This window comes from Scyliorhinus torazame, chromosome 19 (genome assembly GCF_047496885.1).
Source record: "Scyliorhinus torazame isolate Kashiwa2021f chromosome 19, sScyTor2.1, whole genome shotgun sequence".
In the NCBI taxonomy this organism is placed as follows: domain Eukaryota; kingdom Metazoa; phylum Chordata; class Chondrichthyes; order Carcharhiniformes; family Scyliorhinidae; genus Scyliorhinus; species Scyliorhinus torazame.
This window is the reverse complement of record NC_092725.1, coordinates 111,373,919-111,395,966: the sequence shown is the minus strand read 5'-3', so window position 1 is coordinate 111,395,966 and position 22,048 is coordinate 111,373,919. Positions and strand designations below refer to the sequence as shown.

The window sequence follows — 22,048 nt, the reverse complement described above, 5'->3', positions numbered from 1 at the left end:
AGTACCAGATCTTAGAAAGCACAACCTCACTACCCTGCGCTCTCGCTCCATAACCATGTATCTTCAAAATATTTAACTATCCTTTCTGAAAAAAAAAATGCAATGGTCTCTGCCTCAACTAATCCCTATAACACAAGTATTTTATAGTTTAACAGCATTCTGCATAAAGAGCATCATCCCAGACTTTGTCCACCCCTCCTTACTGACCATTTTAAACTGATAACCTCTTTTCACTACTCTGCAATCATAGTGACTTGGGAAAGAATATTTCTCATCAATTCTTTTCACAATTTTCAAGACTGCAATTTAAAATCTCTTTCATCTGTCTCTGTTGGTGAAAATTGTCCCAGATTCTCAACTTTCTCCTCAAGATTACAGCTTCCCTTTCCGGTTATTAGTCTGATCTATAATGGGGTTCTGAAATTTACTAAATACCTAGTTATCTTCTCATTTTGTTCAAATTCATCATAACCTACACTTTCCCCGATTTATAAAATTCAAATATAAATGATTTAATAGAAATACTAAACTTTACATACAGTATGTAACTAAGCGACCCATAAAGTTTGGACTTCCCTGGAATTATGCATTTACTCATGAATCTCACAGAAAGAATAACCATTTGGATGTGTTATTTAAGAGCATGGGTCATTCCTTTCAGAAGTACATGCAACATTTGGGGTTTAAGAAAAAGTCACCTAAAAGGCAGTTACAATCCTTGAATTTACGTAGTACTTCATCATATGCAGTACCTTCACAAACCACATCATGCAATAAATTAATTGCTAGTAATTGCTCTTCATTTATTTTGGAAGTAGATTCTTACTCATACTGTGCAGCTCCTACATTCATCACAATCCAAAACAAAATGTTTGTTACAAATGAATACACAGATGACAGGATATGTAAAAATCTGATCGGATTCCAAAGGCACCTCTATTGTCTCATGAACTGAGCTGTGCAGAAAATTAACACATTCAATCCCTACTCTGCATCAAGCTATTTGAGATCGGTTGTGTTTTTTTGAAAAGACCTATAAAAATAGTGGGCCTATAAAATGGCAAATGAGCTATGGACGAGACTGAGAAAAGTGGGTAGGGATGCGATTCACAGGGGGGAGGGGGGCGGGAGAAGAGGACCCAAACTCAGCAGGGTCATACAAGTTTATGCAAAATTGAAACAGGGTCCAATTTGGCTGTTGCAATGGCCTTAACCTGGTGTAGGAGTCACGAATTGATGAGTAGCCAAAAACACAAAAGGTCTGTTTAACAATCAGGATCTGAAGATTTTTCAATTCCAATTCGTTAAACTTTCTGAGGTCTGCCCATGGCGGATACAGGATGAGTGGGGGCATGAGCTGGCATTGGGTTTATGAGGGACCATGTGGGCAAAGGACTGAGGGCCTAAAATCTTCTCAAATAAATGAAACCAAGGCCTAGAGAACGAAGGCAGGTCTTCTAACCAGCCTGCCTTGGAACTCACCCTCCCTCATGCCCTCCCGGCACCTGCTTTTCTGGTCAGCAGGTCAAGCTTCTTCCCACAACCACCTTCAAAAGCTAAAATCTTGCGATTTGGGGCACTAGTTACTGAGGCAAGTCCAGCGAGTCAGGACATTTTGCGACTCATGCATTATGCCTTGGTAGAAAAAATTCAGTTCTGAATCTCAAACTGAGTGGGTTTGGTTAGGGCTCCCATGACTGATGACGATCCAGTAGCATCTGCTACATGTATAAGTACGTGGCTTAACCATCTACCAATTCATTGTCAGCATTTGTGAATATGATCAAGATATTAAAGAGTCACCCTTCATGTGGAAGTATACCAAAAGGAGGAGGGTAAAAGAAAGACAATTAGTGAGAAAATAGAAATAAAATCATACAGTATTTTTTCTTTTTGGCAATTTGAAGCCAAAGAGAGGGGAGATAGTCACAGGATGTGGCCATAGATTAGTGGTCTTATCAGTAATTTGTGCGTTTAACCCAAGCAAACATTTGGAAATAATTGCCTGTTAATTACAGAATAATCAAACAGCAACCAGGTATTCTTAAATCGAACTATAAATTTGTAAATAATCTGCATTAAAAGATGCCTGTTCTAGAAGCAACTTCAGACATTTGCACAACATGTAAGAGCAGCAGACAAGCAGATCTCCCCTTTGCAATATTCCACTATGTACACACCAGTGTGTAAGTCTTTGGGTCAAGTATAGCTCTTGCAATAAATCAGGAGAGCCAAATCTGCGTATGCTTTCACAGTTTTATATTGACAACAGAACACAGGATGGCATATTATTATTTTCATTCATGAGGAGCATTGTACCAAACTCAACCCCCCCCCCACCCACCCTCCAAGTTGGATCCTGCTTAAGTTCTGAAGTGTTTTTTGAAAATCTTCACAAAAAAGTACTTCTGAATAAAAGGGAGTTTGGTGCATTTAAGGACAATTAACAGTTAAGCCAACAGTTCATACTTAGCCACCTCAATTAGCCAAGCTCATGTGTTCTCCCTTTTCAATAGAATTATTCCTCAAGTTTGTTTGAAAGGTGTGAAACAAAGAAAGTAAGGAAATAGCCCCAAACCATACAGAACAAAACAGCCGTCACTTGGAAGAAAATTAATACCTCCATATATTCTTCCTGCAGGGAACTAAGACCACATTGTGACCCAGTGAACAGTCTGCACCTGGGGTAAATACTGGAGGCCAAAAGACTGCAAGGGGCTAATTTCATAACTTGGGAGAATTGCAGACTACATTTGTGTTACAGGATAGCATACATAAAACTATTCCTGTATTGCAAAAAGTTTAATCCCATAGTTAAAACATCTGCATAAGCAAAGTTAAATAGATTTTAATCAATACCATAGTGTGGGTAGATCTGCTAATTCAGCCAAAAATATGCTGGGAAGGAGAGCAAAGCTTTAACTACTTTAAGACATCAATACTGAGTGACTCATAAATCAATCTGGTATGTTAAAGGTCTGGATTGTAGAGAAAAACAGCTGTGGAGAACAGCTCATTGCCATGTGTTTCCCTGGCTGCCATGACAATAAAATCAAGGTTTTTTTTACTGGAGCTTAACAGTTATTGTGCTAATTTCAGGAAAACGATGACTGTTTATACCAATTTTTCTCCCTCCACATGCTACACTCATTTTATTGTTGCGCCAGAAAACAAATTGGCATTCTAAGTAGAATTTACCTTGTTTAGACAGGATTTTGCTGAAGGGTTTAAATAGTGGGTTATAGATTTATTTGACCATCAGTAGAAACATACAATGTAATTAATACTAATTGCAAAGCAAAGTTAAATGACTGGTAGAATATTCTGACGTCCTGCCAGTTGCTTCCAGTTGCTCTGTAAGTTAGCAAACATTCATTGGAAAAATTCCATATATAACAGATAATGAATATTACTAGTTCTTGTTGTGTCGAGTAGCCACAGTTCAAGTAAAAAGCCAGGCGCCACAAGCCTGAATTTCTTTGAAGGTGGAATATTCGCTCTCCCAATTTCCAAATGAATAGCACATAAATTATAAAGAATTTAGATTGATTTCAAAGCTATGACCTAATCTTAGAAATTGATCAACAGTTTGAGCTTTGCCCTCACATTTGCAATCTCAATTAGATTATTGCCTTAGTCAGTCCCAGATAACCATTAGTTCTATTTATAACCATGTGTGGTCTCAGAAGTGATTTATTTCTGCTACAATTAATTATTTTCTCCTGGTGTTTCTACACACTTCCATCACTTGCTCCTTCAGTCTTTCCTGCATTATCTCCTGTGAAGCTGCTCTTATGCTGAGCTACCTGCCCTGCAAACACTGACTCTTGACATGGGTCTGCCACAACCCACTGGCAATCCCAAAGTAAACTTACCAGACAGACACTAGGAAGGTTCTTATTTTAAAACTCCAAGAAAGACATGCCCAATGTGGCATAATGTGTTGCATGGTTTCACATTTATTGCCAAACTGGGCCATTTAAAAATATTTTCATGGAATGTGGATTGAGCATAAATAAACCATAGAAAACAAATGGCATGAGGCATTACTACTTTAGTCTCGCATTTCACTAGTTATGTATCCACTGGGTTTTGATAAACTTGTACAGTACAGGTCTTTTAAAATCAATTTATAATAGACAACAGTCAAAAGAACTACTTTGCTGCCACCCCTACAGCCATTTGTCTTTTTTTCCTTAAATAAGCCTTTCTAAAAGATCGGCTAACAACACTTTATGCTAATTTATAAACAAAGCCAACATTAAAAATAACCAATTAACCCTTTGTTTGGTTAGTTTAGGTTGTAATCATGGTTTTCAATTGGAAGTACTTTTCCAAGCAAAAGTTAATTTTCTCCACATTTTTATTTACACTGCAATTGACAGGTGCTGAAGTATATAAAGCAATTCTGACCGTGACCAATCTTCAAAGAACAAATAAACCAGTCAAACAGCAATCCACGGACGACAAAGAGCTAATTCAATTCACTGAAAGTTACTCAAATACCAACACAAGTTGAACAGCTCAGTCTAAAGAGTGTGCTCTGAAAAAAATCTAATTACGACTGAGTGCATGTTTTGCCACCCAAAATTTAATTTCTCTCGACTTTGCCTACAATTTTCTTCCCTTACACCTCCTCCTTGAAGGCAGAAATTCACATTGAAGTAGTTCTATGGTTGGCCCCAGCTGTCTATACCAATACACAAGGCTGACTTATATGCTTCTGAGCTATTTAACAAAGGGGGCATCACAAACATGGAACTAAACAGAAAATGCTGGAAAAACTCAGCAGGGATAGCAGCATCTGTGACTCTTCTTCAGAGGCTCTGAACGAGTAATATGGACTCAAAACAGTAACTCTATTTCTCTACATTCTCCCCATGTCTGTGTGGGTTTCACCCCCACAACCCAAAGATGTGCAGGTTAGGTGGATTGGCCACACTAAATTGCCCCTTAATTGGGAAAAATAATTGGGTACTCTAAATTTAATTGAAAAAAACGATTTCTCCACAGCTGAGTTTTTTCAGCATTTCTGAATTTCCTGTATCGGCAACATTTTGCCTATTACAGAAAGCCAGATCCTACCCATATGAGGTCATGCATTTACATGGTCAGTGGGAATACCAAGAAGAAATGAAACACACTGATTTTACCCTACCCTAACATAGATACACCATGCCAACTGCAGACCATCAGCTAAAATGATATAGCTCATCAGGCCAGGGCTTTCGCAATGTGACGGCAATTCAAATTAAATTCCCACCTCTAGACAACAATCTTGACTCCGCTTCCCTCAGGAGTCCAGTATGTTATGACTCTGAGAATTACATTATAACCACATAGCATTGGTGTAAATCACCAGTTGTAGTTTTAAGTAGAGACTTAGAACATAGACAAAACTGAACTAGGTGGACATGAAATGGTGTATTGGAACTAATTTACGCACAAAACAAAGCATCCACAAAATTCCAAATTGATTCCCAATTGAAGGAGTTTTAATTTTTAAATTCTCACGTCAGGGAATTCATTAATTAAATGTTACTCTCTCTCTTCCCCCCCCCCCCCCCCCACCACCACACACACTCAACACTGGAGATGGTTAAGGACAGTGGTACGTGGAGAGTTGTGAAATGTGCAAGTGGTTACCAGTGTTTGCAGATGAAACCAAACTGAATGCAGTGGCCAATAATGCTAACCATTGGGTGTTAATTTAAAGGGTGATGGATAGGCTAAGTGATAAATTTTAACAAGTGTAAAATCACAAGATTAAGTTTAAGAGTAAGGTGGCCTGAAGCGTTGGGGGACTTCGGTGAATAGATTAAAACTGTTGGTAAACAAATAAATGTTGAGAATGTGTTACAAATTAGAATGTTGTTGAAGGTTGGGGAGATGATGAAGTCTTTTGTGGCCATAGTAGGGGCAGTTTTACTGCCGAGGTCTAGTTACAGTATTCGCAATAAAGACAGAAGAGAGTCCAAAATGAGAAATCCAAGGCTGATATTATGATCGAGTTAAGATAGTCTGCCCTGGAACCTCACTCTTTGGAAATAAAGAGTTGGTGAAGGAAAACCTTGAAAGAGGCCCATTTAAATAGCACGGGTAGCATGGTGGTTAGCACAATTGCTTCACAGCTCCAGGGTCCCAGGTTCGATTCCCGGCTTGGTTCAGTGTGCGGAGTCTGCACGTTCTCCCCGTGGGTTGCCTCCGGGTACTCTGGCTTCCTCCCACAGTCCAAAGATTTGCAGGTTAGGTGGATTGGCCATGCTAAATTGCCCTTAGTGTTGGGTGGGGTTACTGGGTTATGGGGATAGGGTGGATGTGGGCTTGGGCAGGGTGCGCTTTCAAAGAGCCGGTGCAGACTCGATGGGCCGAATGGCCTCCTTCTGCACTGTAAATTCTATGAAATCTATGAAAATCTGGCCATAAGAATGAAGGATGAGGGGGACAAGAAACAAAATTAGTTATCAAGAAAGAAAAGGTTCAGGTAACTTTTGTTTTAGTAAAGCGATAATAATGTTGTGTAACAGATTACAATCTAGCATGACTGAACCATACGCCCTACATTATAGCAGGTTTTAAAGAACTGGAAGAATTTGGTCTGCCTGATCAGGCGGACACAAGAGGCAATAGCACTATCCAAAGGAACACAGGGGAGTCCTTCCAGGGTCCAGACAATACTTACTTCATTTGAACTTTAAAGGGCCTACTGTGTACAAACAGGCTGTGCTTTGTCTATTGTATTTCAAAAGTAATTAATTGGTTGTGAAGTGCTTTGGGATATCCTGAAGACATGAAAAGCACAGTCTAAAATCAAGTACTTTCTCAGTTTGCATTAGGAAAGGGATACAAAACTTCCAAAAGCAATTCCAGAATCACAGCAAGGACACTATAGGAAGGTTTAGAACTGTTATTTCAACAGGCCAATTATATTTTGTCTAAAGAGTGTTTCATTACTCCATGTGTACATGGCCATCTACCCGAGGACAGTGAATTATATGAAATGCTTCCTCAGCTCAACCCCAATACATGTAACCCATTGTTTTCCTCAGGAAGCATTTGATTGATAATGAATACGCTTAATAAATGTTTACACTCTGATAACATTAACACATGGTTTGGTGTAAACAGAAGAGATGCTCACTGACATTTGAACAACTGGCAGAATTCTCCAAAGGGTGAGCACAGCATGTGCACCAACAGCAATGCTAGTACTTGTTTACACAACTGGAAACTATTCACAGCTGCTCTTCTTATTAACACTTCCCTACTAACCAAGAGGAGCGTATGGGTACAATTCGCATCTCTGAGGGGATTGAAATAATGGAATAATTCAAACATGACTACACAGCTGCTGCATTATCATTGGCTCATACTTAATACAAAAAAGTTTGCTCATTATCTTTCAGAAAGCATTACTGTGAAGCAATCCCAAACTCCTGCACATTGTGAACACATTTATCTGTTGACCCATTATCAAAATGAAATCCTAACCACATATGAATTAGATATTGAGCAGTTTTAGCGAGCTAAATAAAATTTGGAAAAATTTATTGAGTGTTTTGAAGGAGTTGGTATTTACAGCAACTAAAACACCCTGAGCAATAAAATGCCTTGTCCAATAACAATAATGCCTAGTTCCTTAAGAAAGGAAACTTTGAACCATAGAATCTAATGTAGGAGGCCATTCGGCCCATTGAGTCCATAAGACATAGAAGTGGAAGGCCATTCGGCCCATCGAGTCCACTCCACCATTCAATCATGGCTGATTTCAACTCCATTTACCCGCTCTCTCTCCATAGCCCTTAATTCCTCGAGAAATCAAGAATTTATCAACTTCTGTCTTAAAGACACTCAACGTCCCGGCCTCCACCGCCCTCTGTGGCAATGAATTCCACAGACCCACCACTCTCTGGCTGAAGAAATTTCTCCTCATCCCTGTTCAAAAGTGACTCCCTTTTATTCTAAGGCTGTGTCCCCAGGTCCTCGTCTCCCCTGCTAATGGAAACAACTTCCCTACGTCCACCCTATCTAAGCCATTCATTATCTTGTAACTTTCTATTAGATCTCCCCTCAACCTCCTAAACTCCAATGAATATAATCCCAGGATCCTCAGACGTTCATCGTATGTTAGGCCTATGAAACAGCATCCTACCCAGGCCACGCCCCCACCTTATCCCTGTAATCCCAACCTTAGGGGCAAGTTTTGTTATCATGGTCAATCCAACTAGGGGCTTTTCACAGTAACTTCATTGAAGCCTACTTGTGACAATAAGCGATTTTCATTTCATTTCCACCAAACCTGCACATCTTTGGATTGTGGGAGAAAACCAGAGCACCCAGAGGAAACCCACACAGACACGGGGATAAAGTGAAAACTCCACAGTCACCCAAGGCTGGAATTTAATCTGGGTCCCTGGCGCTGTGAGGCAGCAGTGCTAACCAACGTGCCACCCCCCCAGTTATAATTCAAGATTGATATAACTAAACTCCAAAATTTGGCTCTCAATAAACAATTATTATGAGGAGAAAAGAGAATTCTTTATGTTCACCCAAAGAAATTAATTCACTTTCAATCATAGAATATACTGGAACTTGTTTAATATGCAACTTCTAGAAATTTTAGGCACTTCAATTTGACAAAGGGCACACTTTCTCCAAATCAAGTAACATATTTTGAAAATCCATTGCATTTATTAAAATTTAATCCTTGCAAGTTGTTCACTCCATTGGCATTCAAGATGTTTGAAAAAAAAGTGTTGAAAGAGCTATTCAAGTATTGAGAGTAAAGGCCGCATGACCTCCAGATGAGCTAATTGGAAGGGAATTAGCTACAACTAATTGCAAGTCTTCCTGCTTTGTTCAACATTTAGACCTTTCTCAGCACATGTTCAAATGTGGTGAAGATTTGCAAAAAATTGAGTGCCTATTCCTTTACTTCCTCAATAGTTTTATGGGGAATATTACACTATAAATATTACTCCAACTACCACACAATCCTTCCCTTAATTATTCCCTTTTTTTCTATCAATTTCTCTGTTCTATACTTCTTCCTTCTGTGGACTGGAGCTCCATTCGGACCACTTGGACAGATGTGCCATCTGGTACTTCACCCAAAGGGTTACATGGTAAAGAGCCAACTGCAGAAAGCTTCAGAGACCAAATACAACTATGTCCTCACCCAATACTCCATCACACACGCACCCAGCAGAACTCCAGTGGACTTCCCTGCACCAATACCTGGGCACAAATAAACTATATGCTTCCCTCGGAGCGGAGATCAGAGGTCTCAGATCACACGTTAAAGCCGGGATCATTTTGGTCTCATCTAGCACCGAAAAAAACGTAGCTAAAAGGTGTTATTGAGGAACCCATCTTGAACAAACTTGTGGCAAAACATCATCCCAAACTGCAAAAACATTTACAGCAGAACTAGGACGTTGCTTAATCGCTTGCATTTGATACATTCACAATCTGAGACAGGACTACACTCGCGAATATAAACGCCAACTGCAAGCCAATACGAACTAGAAATGAGTTAGCAGCTACAGCCTCTTGGTTCGCAGTTGTATGTTTTAATGTATTGAGTTATGGATATAATATTGCGTTTATGGATACTGGTGGCAACGATTTGGAACCGGGTAGCAGAGGAAGATTGCACCGCTCACGTCAAGCCCAGACGCGGCAAGGCTTCCTAACAGCCACCATCCAGACCTTACATTCACCCACAGCTTTAGCAAACCCGTTCCGGGCTCCCCACACCACACCTCCACCGCCACCCACCGATTTGACCGTGGGAGGAGAAAGGGGCCCAAACTCTGGACGCGTTGAAGAGGAGGATGGGGGGTCTAGTCTCGATGGCGCGGGGGAGCTGGCAAAAACCCTGAAGCGTTTTGGCTGCAAACTGGGAAAAGCAGAGTGGCAGCGGGGTCGGGATGCTGGCGCCGACGAGAGAGAGAGAGAGAGAGGAGCGAAGGTGGTACTCACAGGCGGACGGTCCGGCTGGGCAGCGGGGCCGGCGCCCGGCGCAGCCTCCTGCGGCTGCAGTCCAGCAGCTGGGCCGGGCACGAGCAGTGGGTCGGGCAGGCGCGAGGCTGCGGCTCCAGGGCAACGGCTCGGGGAGTGCGGGTGCCGAGCAGCGCGAGTGCTCCGCTCAGCAGCAGCAGCAGCAGCGGCGGCGGAGACATGTTTATCCACAGAGCAGCACCTCCACCTCTCTTATTGTTTTGAGTTTTCTCGCTCTTTCACCCACCCCCCGCATCCAATTTTCCGAATCCAAGTGGGGGGCGGGGGGATGCTTTCGTCCGACTCGAAAACTTCCAACCCAAACTCTCTTTGTCACCGAAGCGGAGGAAAAACGACGATCGGGGAGACGGCGGCAGGAGAAAGTTGGTACGACTTTTTTTTTTCTTCTCTTCGAACTTTCCGATAAATCCCACTGTTATCCCGGTCGCCTCACTCGCTTCGCCGCCAGGTAAGGAGCGGCGACCATCGATTGTTGTCTCTCGAAGTTGTGGGAAGGGAAACCTCCACTCGGCCCGGAGCCTCGCCCCCCTCGCGCTCCCATTCGACAGCCTTCCTCCTACCCCGCCCCGCCCCGCGTGACCAAACCAAGGCGCGAGCCCCGGCCCTCGCAGCCGATCTGCGCGGTGCCTTCTGGTCCTTGGAGTTTTCCCCTCGGCGCCGGCGGCCGCTGGTCGGGCCGGCGGGGACTACGACTCCCGGCCTGCCCCGCGCGCGCGCCTGCTTGCGGGTCTTGCTTGCTGCCGGGAGCTTCGCGCGCGAGGCGCTGGGAAGGCACGTGTGTTGGAGTTTGCAAGGCATGCAAGTGCCCATCTGATATGCTTGACTGTATTTATCGATGCTCATACTGATTAAGAAGATGCATGCGGGGCATCTAAATAAAGCTATTTAACATTGTGACATCCATTAAATAAGGATGCTATTTGATTGTGCGGAACGTTTGTTTGGTTATTTGCAATATTGGTGGTTTGGACTAATAATAATCTTTCATTGTAAGTATGAAGTTACTGTGAAAAGCCCCTAGTCGCCACATTCCGGCGCCTGTTCGGGTAAGCTGGTACAGGAATTGAACCTGAGCTGCTGGCCTTGTTCTGCATCACAAACCAGCTGCCTAACCCACTCAGCTAAACCACTAACTAATTTTCCATGCATGCTATTATGTTACCTCCAACGCCTTGGGGAAACTTATCCCATCATGGCTATGCACCAAGGAGCAGTCGTGAAGCAACTCATCCCCATTTTACTAGCCTACAGCCCCATCTCCATTCCCTCCAGAAGGCTGGGAAGATTGATTCTGCTGATTTACATCCTGCCCAATGGATACAATTTTACCCTATCCTGCCAGTCAGGGAACTAACCAAAACATGCTTTGTAAAACCTCACCCAATTTTACTCTATTGTAGTCAAGAAGTAGTACTGGAGGTCGTGTAAAATCAGTATTCCACCTGACCCTATGGGTTTCCAACCTGGTGCGTTAGTTTAAAACTGCCCCATTCATGTTTCCTAATGAAAGGTGTATTAGTCAATTTGTAAAAGCGACAATATATATTCATGCTCAACTAGCCCCTGTTGAGTATTTTGTCAGGAATGTAGAAAATAAGCAAGATTAACAGTGAACTTGAGATGAAAATAACATAAAAGTAACAACACAAGCAGGCACCTAGAGGATTCGACACAAGCATCACTGGTGAAAGCTCTCAAGGATCTTAATGTGGCATTGATAGACAGTTCAGGTCTCGCTAGAGTAGAGGAGAGTGGTCAGCACAACAGTCTTCTAAACCAGGACTCTGGTTGACTTCCACTGGTTCCTGTGGTCAAAGACACATTGGTGCAGCTTGAAAGAAGGCAGCTGACATCTCAGTGCAGTAGAGGGCCTGTGAATGAAAGGGAAAAGCAGGACTGAAGATTGACATTAAAAACTGCAAATTGACACCAGACTTTGGGGACATAATTCTGCCACATTGCAGAGAAAGAGAACAATTCGGAAAAAGAAACAGGAAATGTTGAAAACACTCAGTAAGTAAGGCAGAATGTGTGAGGAGAGAAAACATTTTAGACTGTTGATTTTTCATCAGAACAGAACTTAAGCATCACAGTGGTTAGCAGAGGCGGGGGTGGGGGTGGGGGGGGGGGGGGGGGAGAGTAGGTTGATGGGTTAGGCGGTCATTGGAAAGGGGTTTGGATGTAAACCTGAAAAGGAAACAAAATTATATGACTATGGGAAAAAAGTGAGGGGAGTTTGATGGGACTAATTGACTGGTTTTCTACAAGACCCAGCATAGGCACAATGGGCTAAAATGGCCTCTTTCTGGGCTATGACTATACGATTCTGTGATCAGTGGTGAATCATGAACTCAATAGAATGTTACAATACAAAATCTTGATCTGCTAGAAATGGCTTCCCAATACTGGAATCATTGCTATAAAATCCACATCATTTATATTGCAAGTTATTTCTTCCAATAATAATCGTTATTAGTGTCACAAGTAGGCTTACATTAACACTAATGAAGTTACTGTGAAAATCCCCTAGTCTCCACACTCCAGTGCCTGTTCAGGTACATAGAGGGAGAATTCAGACTGTCCAATCCACCTGACAAACACGTCTTTTGGGATTTGTGGAAGGAAACTGGAGCACCCGGAGGAAACCCACGCAGATACAGGAAGAACGTGCAGACTCCGCACAGACAGTGGCCATAGCCGGGAATGGAATCCGGGTCCCTGGCACTGTGAAGCAAAGGTGCTAACCACTGTGCTACTATGCCGCCCATGAACAGCTAAATCAACTAAAATACCAGTGCATGCTGGGGAAGAACTGCTAATGGCCAAAGGCAAAAAATTCTATGTCTGCGTAATGGCTAAAACAAATGTTTTTAAGTTTCATTCCTTCATTGTTTCAGGGCTAAAAATTCAATTTATAATCAGCTGTTGTGATCTACCTTGGTTCATCTCTGTGTCAGTATGTTGCAGGTTGGAGTCCCACTCCAGCAAATTGAGCAGATAACCTAAGGTAATACTTTACAGCTAGAGTACTAACATGTTCGAGGTTTTCTCTTTTGAATTACTTATTAAAGCCAGGACTGAAATGCCCTCTCAGATGGTTGTAAAAGATCCCATGGCACTTTGAAGAAGAGTAGAGGAGTGTTCTCACTGCTCTGCCAATATTTATTCCTTGACCAATATCTAAAATATCAAATGATCTTGTTATTTATCTCTTGACATTTGTGGCAAATTGTTGTGTACAAATTGACTGTTCCCCGCATTACAACAGTAATTGCAAGGTTCACTACAAGCTCTGTGTTTCTTCCCAATTTAACAACTGGGCTAAAATGTTAGAGGAATTTCTTAAGAACGTTTGGTTATAATTTATTACTAATATACAGAATTCATGATTAATTTTGTGTGTAGTATACACGGTAGCACAGTGGTTAGCACTGTTGCTTCACAGCGCCTGGGTCCTAGGTACGATTCCCAACTATGGTCACTGTGCGGAGTCTGCACGTTCTCCCTGTGTCTGCGTGGGTTTCCTGCAGGTGCTCCGGCTTCCTCCCACAAGTCCCGAAAGACGTGCTGTTCGGTGAATTGGACATCCTGAATTCTCCGTCTGTACCCAAACAGGCGCCGGAATGTGGCGACTAGGGGCTTTTCAAAGTAAATTCATTGAAGTGTTAATGCAAGCCTACTTGTGACAATAAATATTATTATATATCATCACGTGTCTCTTGTAATGTTAAAATTACTTGAATTAATTGCTTTTGTTTGAGAAGTATAATCTGTTTCCAAAGTCTGTATTCTCCATACCTGCGTGTTTCTCTCACAGGGCAGTGAACTGCACTATTCTGGAAGATCTAATGTTAAATGTTTAAAACATTTTTTAAAATTTTGCAATTAGGGGGCAATTTAGCATGGCCAATCCACCTACTCTGTACAACTTTGGGTTGTGGAGGTGAGACCCATGCAGACATGGGAGAATGGGCAAGCTCCATGGACAGTGACCCATGGCCAGGAACGAACCTGGGTCCTCAGCGCCGTGAGGCATCAGTGCTAGCCACCGTGCTGCCCTCTAAATGTTTTAAATTAATATGTGCTTTCTTTCATAAAATAGAAAAAGGCAGCACTTTTTTCATTTGGTTAAAAACAGGGTTCATACTTGGATGATTCTATATATATATAACATGTATATAAAAAGTAAACACTTTTTCAAGTTCTGTGAAAGGGTTCTACCTAAAATATTAACATTGCTTTCTCTTCCAGATGCTGATTTTCTCTGCAGATCAAGCTATTTTTGTTGTTCTTTAATACGTTTATGCATTCAGCCATCTGTATAATGAATAGAACATAGAACATAGAGTGCAGAAGGAGGCCCATCGAGTCTGCACCGACTCACTTAAGCCCTCACTTCCACCCTATCCCCATAACCCAATAACCCCTCCTAACCTTTTTGGTCACTAAGGGCAATTTATCATGGCCAATCCACCTAACCTGCACGTTTTTGGATTGTGGGAGGAAAGCGGAGCACCTGGAGGAAACCCACGCAGACACAGGGAGAATATTGGGCTTTCCTTCAATATTTATGGTTTCATTATAGCAGTTTTTAAAATTCTTTCATGGGATGTGAGCATCACTGGAAAAGGCAGCATTTGTTGCCCATCCTAATTGCCCATGAGAAATTAATAATACTCAAAATAAAAGTGGAAACTTTAATTACATGTGGCTTCCTTCAGGCCCAGATGATGCCAAGAACTGGGCTGGATTTAGCTGTCACTGGTCTGAGCTTCGAAAGTAACAACGTTTCGGGGCTGGTTTAGCACAGGGCTAAAGAGCTGGCTTTTAAAGCAGACCAAGGCAGGCCAGCAGCACGGTTCAATTCCCGTACCAGCCTCCCCAAACAGGCGCCGGAATGTGGCGACTAGGGGCTTTTTACAGTAACTTAACTTGAAGCCTACTTGTGACAATAAGCGATTTTCATTTTATTTTTTCATTTCATTAACATTTTTCATAATTGTTTGGGAAAGGTTGAAATGCTGAAGACCCTGGGCGCGATTCTCCGCTCCCGCGCCGGTTGTGAGAATTGCCTGGGTCGCCAAAATTTCTCGCGACGCCGATCCGACGCCCTCCTTCTCCCAAGCGGCGAGAACGGCCCCGTCGAGTTCCGCGCAGCGCAGGCCGGAGAATCGCCCAAAATGGTGATTGTCCGGCACCCCTGCTATTCTCAGGCCCGGATGGGCCAAGCGGCCAGCCCAAAATGGCGGGTTTCCCCCGTCGCCATCCACACCTGGTCGCTGCTGGCAGGAACAGCGCGGGAACGCTGGGGGTCGGCCTGCGGGGGGGGGGGGAGGGGGGATCCTGCACCAGGGGGGGCCTCAAATGGGGTGTGGCCCGCGATCGGTGCCCACCGATTGTCGGGCCGTCCTCTTTGAAGGAGGACCTCCTTTCCTCCGCAGCCCCGCAAGATCCGTCTGACATCTTCTTGCGGGGCGGACTCGGAGAGGACGGCAACCACGCATGCGCGGGTGACGTCAGTTATGCGGCGCCGGCCGCGTCATGTATGCGGCGCCGCCTTGACGCGGCTCCAAGGCCTGACGCGCGTAAATGACGCGGCGCTGCTCCTAGCCCATTATCGGGCCCTGAATCGGTCGGGATAGGGGCCGTTTCGCGCCATCGTGAACCTCGACGGCGTTCACGACGGCGCGAACACTCTGCCTCCATTTCGGAGAACCCCGCCCCCTGTTCCTAGAACACAACATATTACTCTAAATGTATTTAAATGTCTAGTTTCATTATTGATTATCCTTTCTATTTTCTTTACCAAAATTTGACAAAAGTTAAGAGTTGCAGGGTTGTGTTCTATAAAAGCCACTCAAGCTGCAGATATGTGTAGTTCAGTCTGCGTTTATGCTCTTTATATTCTGCCTGGAGTGACCTTCCCTGTGCTGATGAGATAGCAAGTAATGTTGAGAGTTTTCTTTTCAGTGTTAGATTTTTTAAATATTTAAGGTCAAAGATACAAGGAGATTGAAATTCAAACAAGGAAAAATAAAATGTGATGGTGGGAACAGGAAGTTTCTGGGAATGAGGGACTTGTAAAAAGTATATTCAATCACCACAGCTGGTGGTGTCAATCGCCTGTGGAATGTATTATGTATTTTCCATGGTGAATGCCTACACCTGTGATATAAAAGCTGCTATGCGTTCAGTGGTTTTGAATCCAAGAACAATGTAATGAAAAATATAAGTTCAAACTAAAGACTCATAAACTAAAGTTCATAAAATGGATCTCATTAAGAAAGAACATTATAGTGATGCTCTAATTGTCTTGTGAATTTATCCAAAAAGTAGCTGAAGCATACTGACGTTTGGGTCCCAGGTTTGATTCTACGTGAGTGCTCAGTTAACTAATCCCAACCAAAGGGCGGCACGGTGGAGCAGTGCTTAGCACTGCTGAGGACCCGGTTCGATCCCGGCCCCGGGTCACTGTTCTTGTGGAGTTTGCACATTCTATCCGTGTCTGCGTGGGTCTCACCCCACAACCCAAAGATGTGCCTGGTAGGTGGATTGGCCATGCTAAATTGCCTCTTAATTGGAAAAATAAAGAATTGGGTACTCTAAATTTATAATTTAAAAAAAACTAATCACAACCAGAATGGACATAAGGTTGATACAATTGGCCTCTGGGGTTCAGGAGGGCAAAAAAAAGTCAGCCTGAATTTCTTCTTCCAATTATTATCCAGTGATTTCTGCTCGAAATGCATGAATGTGGATTCTAATTGATGATATGATCAGGGTTTAAAAAAAATTTAAAGCACCCAATTCTTATTTTTTTCCAATTAAGGGGCAATTTAACGTGACCAATCCACCTACCCTGCACACCATTGGGTTGTGGGGGTGAGACCTGTGCAGACACGGGGAGGATGTGCAAACTCTACACAGGCAGTGACACGGGACTGGGATCGAACCTGGGTCCTGCCACTGTTCTGCCCCACTACAATATAGGTAGCTTGTCAATGCCTTAAGCTGTAGATCAAATGTGGATAAAGGATGCTACAGCAAAGAACCAGGTAAAATACATATCCCAGCCTAGAGTCAGTGGCTTCTGGTGAGGAGGACAATATTTGTGAAGTGCACAAAGAATTTCGTTTGGTTTGAAAACTTAACTGCACTTTATTTGACTAAAATACACTGAGTTAAGGTTTATGAAGATCATAACTATATTTAAATATAATCTTGTAGCAATATCTGTATAAAGGCATTTGGATATTACTCAGTGAAATCTCTATGTCCTGGTATTGTTGTAGATTATTGTAATCTTTCAGCAGTCTGATAATTAGAATGTGGTGACTTCAAAGGACCTTAGCCAACATAAAATTGTAAATTATATATATTAATATGCCAAATAAGGCAATTTAGATTTATAGCATTTAGACAGAATAAAGAAAAAAACAAAGAAATACACCAAGGGGTTCAGATGGTATAAAAATGGAATTGAAATTGGAGTGATTTATCTGCAGAAGGTGCAGCTTTTAATAAGAATAACAAATTGTATTTATATATCGCCTTTAACATAATAAAACATTCCAGGGCACCTCACAGGGGGATTATGAAACAAAACATGACACCAAGTCATATAAGAAGATATTAGGGCAGATAAACAAAAGCTTGGTCAAAGTGGCAGATTTTATGAAATGTCTTAAAGGAGGAAAGTGAGGTAGAGATGTGGAGAGGTTGAGGGAGGGAATTTCAGAGTTTAGAACCTAGACAACTGAAGGCACAGCCACCAATGTCGGAGCGACTAACATCAGAGATACTCAAGAGCGGAAATTAGAGGAGGGCGATATCTTGGACGGTTGCAGAACCGAAGGTGATTACAGAGGTAGGAAGGAGTGAAGCTAGAGAGGAATTTTTAAAAAAGGATGAAAGGTACTGTTTAACCAAGAGCCAGTGTGGGTCAGCAAGCAGAAGATGATTGGAGTTTGGTGTGAGTCAGGACACAGACAGCAGAGTTTTGGATATCCTCACGTTTATGGAGGTTAGAATGTGGGAGACCACCCAGAAGTGCCAGACAAAATAATGGACTATTTTATATTCCTAAATATTTATCCTTCTATTTATTCCTGTTTTCTCCTTTTGTCTAGTTAACAATCTAATGAGGGTCAGTTCCACAGTGCCTTGCCCAAGTTTTACCTAATACAGTTGCGTGCATATATTAAGTAAGGGTGCTTACAAGTTATCTAACCAAAGAAGACACAAGAGTTCCAATTCTACCCCCCAAAGTCCTACACTTTCATTTTCATTAGGGATTACTGTTTAGTGGGAGGGAGAATTTTAAACTTGTTTTCTCACCTTGAATAACTGCACACTCACACACACACACACACTACTGTCCCGAGAACCCATTCACAGACGTGGGATAGATACACTTCCTGTTATTCATCTCTGAATCATTCAGATCTCAGATCTCTTCCACCTTTAACAAAGACCTAGAATGGTAGCTGTCTGGAATAATAACTTCCCAAATACTTGTGTTTTGAGTCTGAATGACTCTTTGACAAAGCTTTGACAAAGAGTCATCCAGACTCGAAACATTAGCTCCCTTTTTTCTCCACAGATGCTGTTAGACCTGCTGAGATTGTCCAGTACTTTCTGTTTTTGTTTCAGATTCCACCATCCGCAAGTATTAACATTTACAAACACTTGGTGTTAGTTGTTAAAGTTTTAAAATGCTCTATTTTCAGGGCAGCACGGTGGCGCAGTGGTTAGCACTGCTGCCTCATGGCATCGAGGTCCCAGGTTTGATCCCGGCTCCGGGTCACTGTCTGTGTGAAGCTTGCATATTGTCCCCGTGTTTGTGTGGGTTTCGCCCCTACAACCCAAAGAGGTGCAGGCTAGGTGGATTAGCCTTGCTAAATTACCCCTGAATTGGAAAAAATGATTTGGGTACTCTAAATTCTTTTAAAAAATGCATTATTTTCCTTTATTTTTCGAGGAGGATATGACAGTTCACAGTTTAACTACTTTTACATCACATTTAATAACCTGAGAGATGATGGTTGCCAACTCGAGGGTCTTGCATAACCATCAGCAGTTCCAGAGTAAGCCTAATGGATTCACTGAGGTCAAAGAACAAAGAACAAAGAAAGGTACATCACAGGAACAGGCCCTTCGGCCCTCCAAGCCTGTGCCGACCATGCTGCCTGTCTTCTGCACTTCCGGGGTCCGTATACCTCTATTCCCATCCTATTCATGTATTTGTCAAGATGCCCCTTAAACGTCACTATCGTGCCTGCTTCCACCACCTCCTCCGGCAGCGAGTTCCAGGCACCCACTACCCTGTGTGTAAAAAAACATGCCTCGTACATCTCCTCTAAACCTTGCCCCTCGCACTTTAAACCTATGCCCCCTAGTAATTGACCCCTCTACCCTGGGAAAAAGCCTCTGACTATCCACTCTGTCTATGCCCCTCATAATTTTGTAGACCTCTATCAGGTCGCCCCTCAAACTCCGTCGTTCCAGTGAGAACAAACCGAGTTTATTCAATTTCCCCTCATAGCTAATGCCCTCCATACCAGGCAACACCCTGGTAAATCTCTTCTGCACCCTCTCTAAAGCCTCTACATCCTTTTGGTGGTGTGGCAACCAGAATTGAACACTATACTCTAAGTGTGGCCTAACTAAGGTTCTATACAGCTGCAACATGATTTGCCAATTTTTATACTCAATGTCCCGGCCAATGACGGCAAGCATGCCGTATGCCTTCTTGACTACCTTCTCCACCTGTGTTGCTCCTTTCAGTGACCTGTGGACCTGTACACCTAGGTCTCTCTGACTGTCAATACTCTTGAGGGTTCTACCATTCACTGTATATTCCCTATCGGAGTTTATAAAAAAACCCATGGGGCGGGATTGCATAATTTGAATGCTGTGACTGCAAACAGCAGAACCACGTGAACTTTCAGCACACGTCCTGCCTAGGGCAAATAATGTTCAAATTCTGTTAATTGAAGTCAAAATGCAAAAGAGTGTTTTTTGTTGAATTAAAAGAAAATAAATGAACAACCTAAGGCATTTCCAGTTTAACACATATCTTCAAGATATGTGACACACATGTTCTCACCACATTGAGTATTTAAGGAGAGAAGTAATTACAGAATCAATATCCATAAAGGCTAGGGTGTGAAGATAAACTTATTTATAACAACAAAGGAATTGCTTGAATGGATGTGGTCAATAAAAAATTGTGCTTTTCGTTACCTCCATGTTGCAGTATGCATTCAATGGATCAGTGAAGGTAGTATGCATGGACAGCGACAAAACTACTTTGAATATAAAGTGAATGAACATCAAAGTCTTTCTTGAAATTACTTCAAACCAAAAAATGGAAGATATGATAGAGCATTCTGCTATCCCCTTGACATTGCCGAGCTGGTTCTACTTGAAGTACTTTTGCAAAATGAATCCACCCCCTCTTCATCTTATATTTCAGAGTACAGTTATTCAAAAGGTTACAATTCTGAATTTTATTTATGGCATCAAGTCCTTATTGACCAAAGAAGAAAATTCACATTGCTCAGTATGGGGAAACTGAATCGTTGATCTGTATTATAAATATGAGGAGAACCCTTTTGTGTAAAACTTGATAGCCAGTGGGAAGAAGCACAGTGGCTGCAGACATTCCTCCAGTACTCCAAGGAAATGTCTCAGAATTTCACATGCTGAGTGTGTTATTTCAGTTGCTTTGTAAGATTAAAATCCATTTTCTGCAATGTTAGCATTATTTCCTTTTTGGGGGGCTAACATTGTCTTTCATAAGTTAGGGAGCTGGGTGACTTTCTAGTAGAATCTTAATATTTGCAGAATGCCCTACAGAGTCGCTGGGCTGCATTTTAGTTCACCCTGTCCCCCACACACACACATGCCATGGGTGGGTTGAGAGGCATGTGGATCAGTTGTAAAATTGGGTGCCATGCCATGTCACCATTCCTGCTGCCTACCCATGTGCTCCAATTGCAATTTTAGCAGGGGTGGCATTGAATCACTTAAGAGCCCCATCCTGTCGATTTTACTCATGATGGAGGGAGACTGGCACCAAGTGCCCAGCCCACCATCTTTCACTGGATGCGAGGATGGCCGGGAAGGGATTGCTTGCATCTTCTTTGGGTCCCCAAATTCTTTGGACTGATCAGGGGCCTTATCATCCCCCAAGAACCTTTGACCCTTGTGTTTCCCTTACTCCTTCTTCTCTGTCTACCCTTGCCGGGGCCTGCCACTCTGGCCTGACGAGACCCTGGACTTACCTTAAAGTCTATGCTCCATTGCAGCATGCTTCCTTCTTGGATTGTTGCAATCCCAGCAGGGGCTACAGCATCTGGCGATGCTGTTTAGACAAGAAATCTGCCAGCTATTTGTGTGGCTGACAGCTTTCAGAGGCAGGACATGCCCCTGGAGAAAACCAGCCTCAAGGCAATAGTGCCTCCACTTCCTGCTAAATCCAGCCCACTGGTTTAGTTCAACTGGCTTCATCTACAAATCTGCCCAATCAAATCTCTGCAATCGTCTTCAAAATTGGGTTAGATTTTACAGTCCCCAGCTGGGCTTGTTTTTTGGTGGTGGGGGGGGGGGTTACAGGTGATTTATATATATATTTTTTTACAAACAATTTTATTGAGGTATTGTTTGGCACTGTAAACAGTTACAGATAACAGAAATGTGCAAACATCAATATAAAACCAATACTTCAATCAAACCATACTGCACATGCCCGCTCCTCTCCCCTAGACACTACCTGCCTATTTATCCCTCCTACTCTACTCTAATCTCCCCCCTCCCCCCTCTTCCCCGTGCCCCCCCCCCCCCGCTGACGTTCACTCTCCCGCGAAGAAGTCGATGAATGGTTGACACCTTCGGGCGAACCCCAGTACAGATCCCCTCAAGGCAAACTTAATTTTTTCCATACCCAGAAAACTTGACGGGCGTCATTCTCCGACCCCCCAGAGGGTCGGAGAATGGCCGTTGGCCGCCGTGAATCCCGCCC

At 42.8% G+C, this 22,048-nt stretch overlaps 1 protein-coding gene across 1 annotated transcript in view; it reads right to left on the bottom strand.

The window, feature by feature from the left end:
- The window catches only part of lrig3 (leucine-rich repeats and immunoglobulin-like domains 3), a 71,133-nt gene extending 60,607 nt beyond the window's left edge, over positions 1 to 10,526 (bottom strand). Inside the window, exon 1 of the mRNA XM_072485042.1 lies at positions 9,985 to 10,526. Within this exon, the coding sequence (XP_072341143.1) occupies positions 9,985 to 10,184 (200 nt within the window). The 5' untranslated portion in view covers positions 10,185 to 10,526. The remainder of the gene's footprint in view (positions 1 to 9,984) is intronic.
- Positions 10,527 to 22,048: the final 11,522 nt, after the last annotated feature.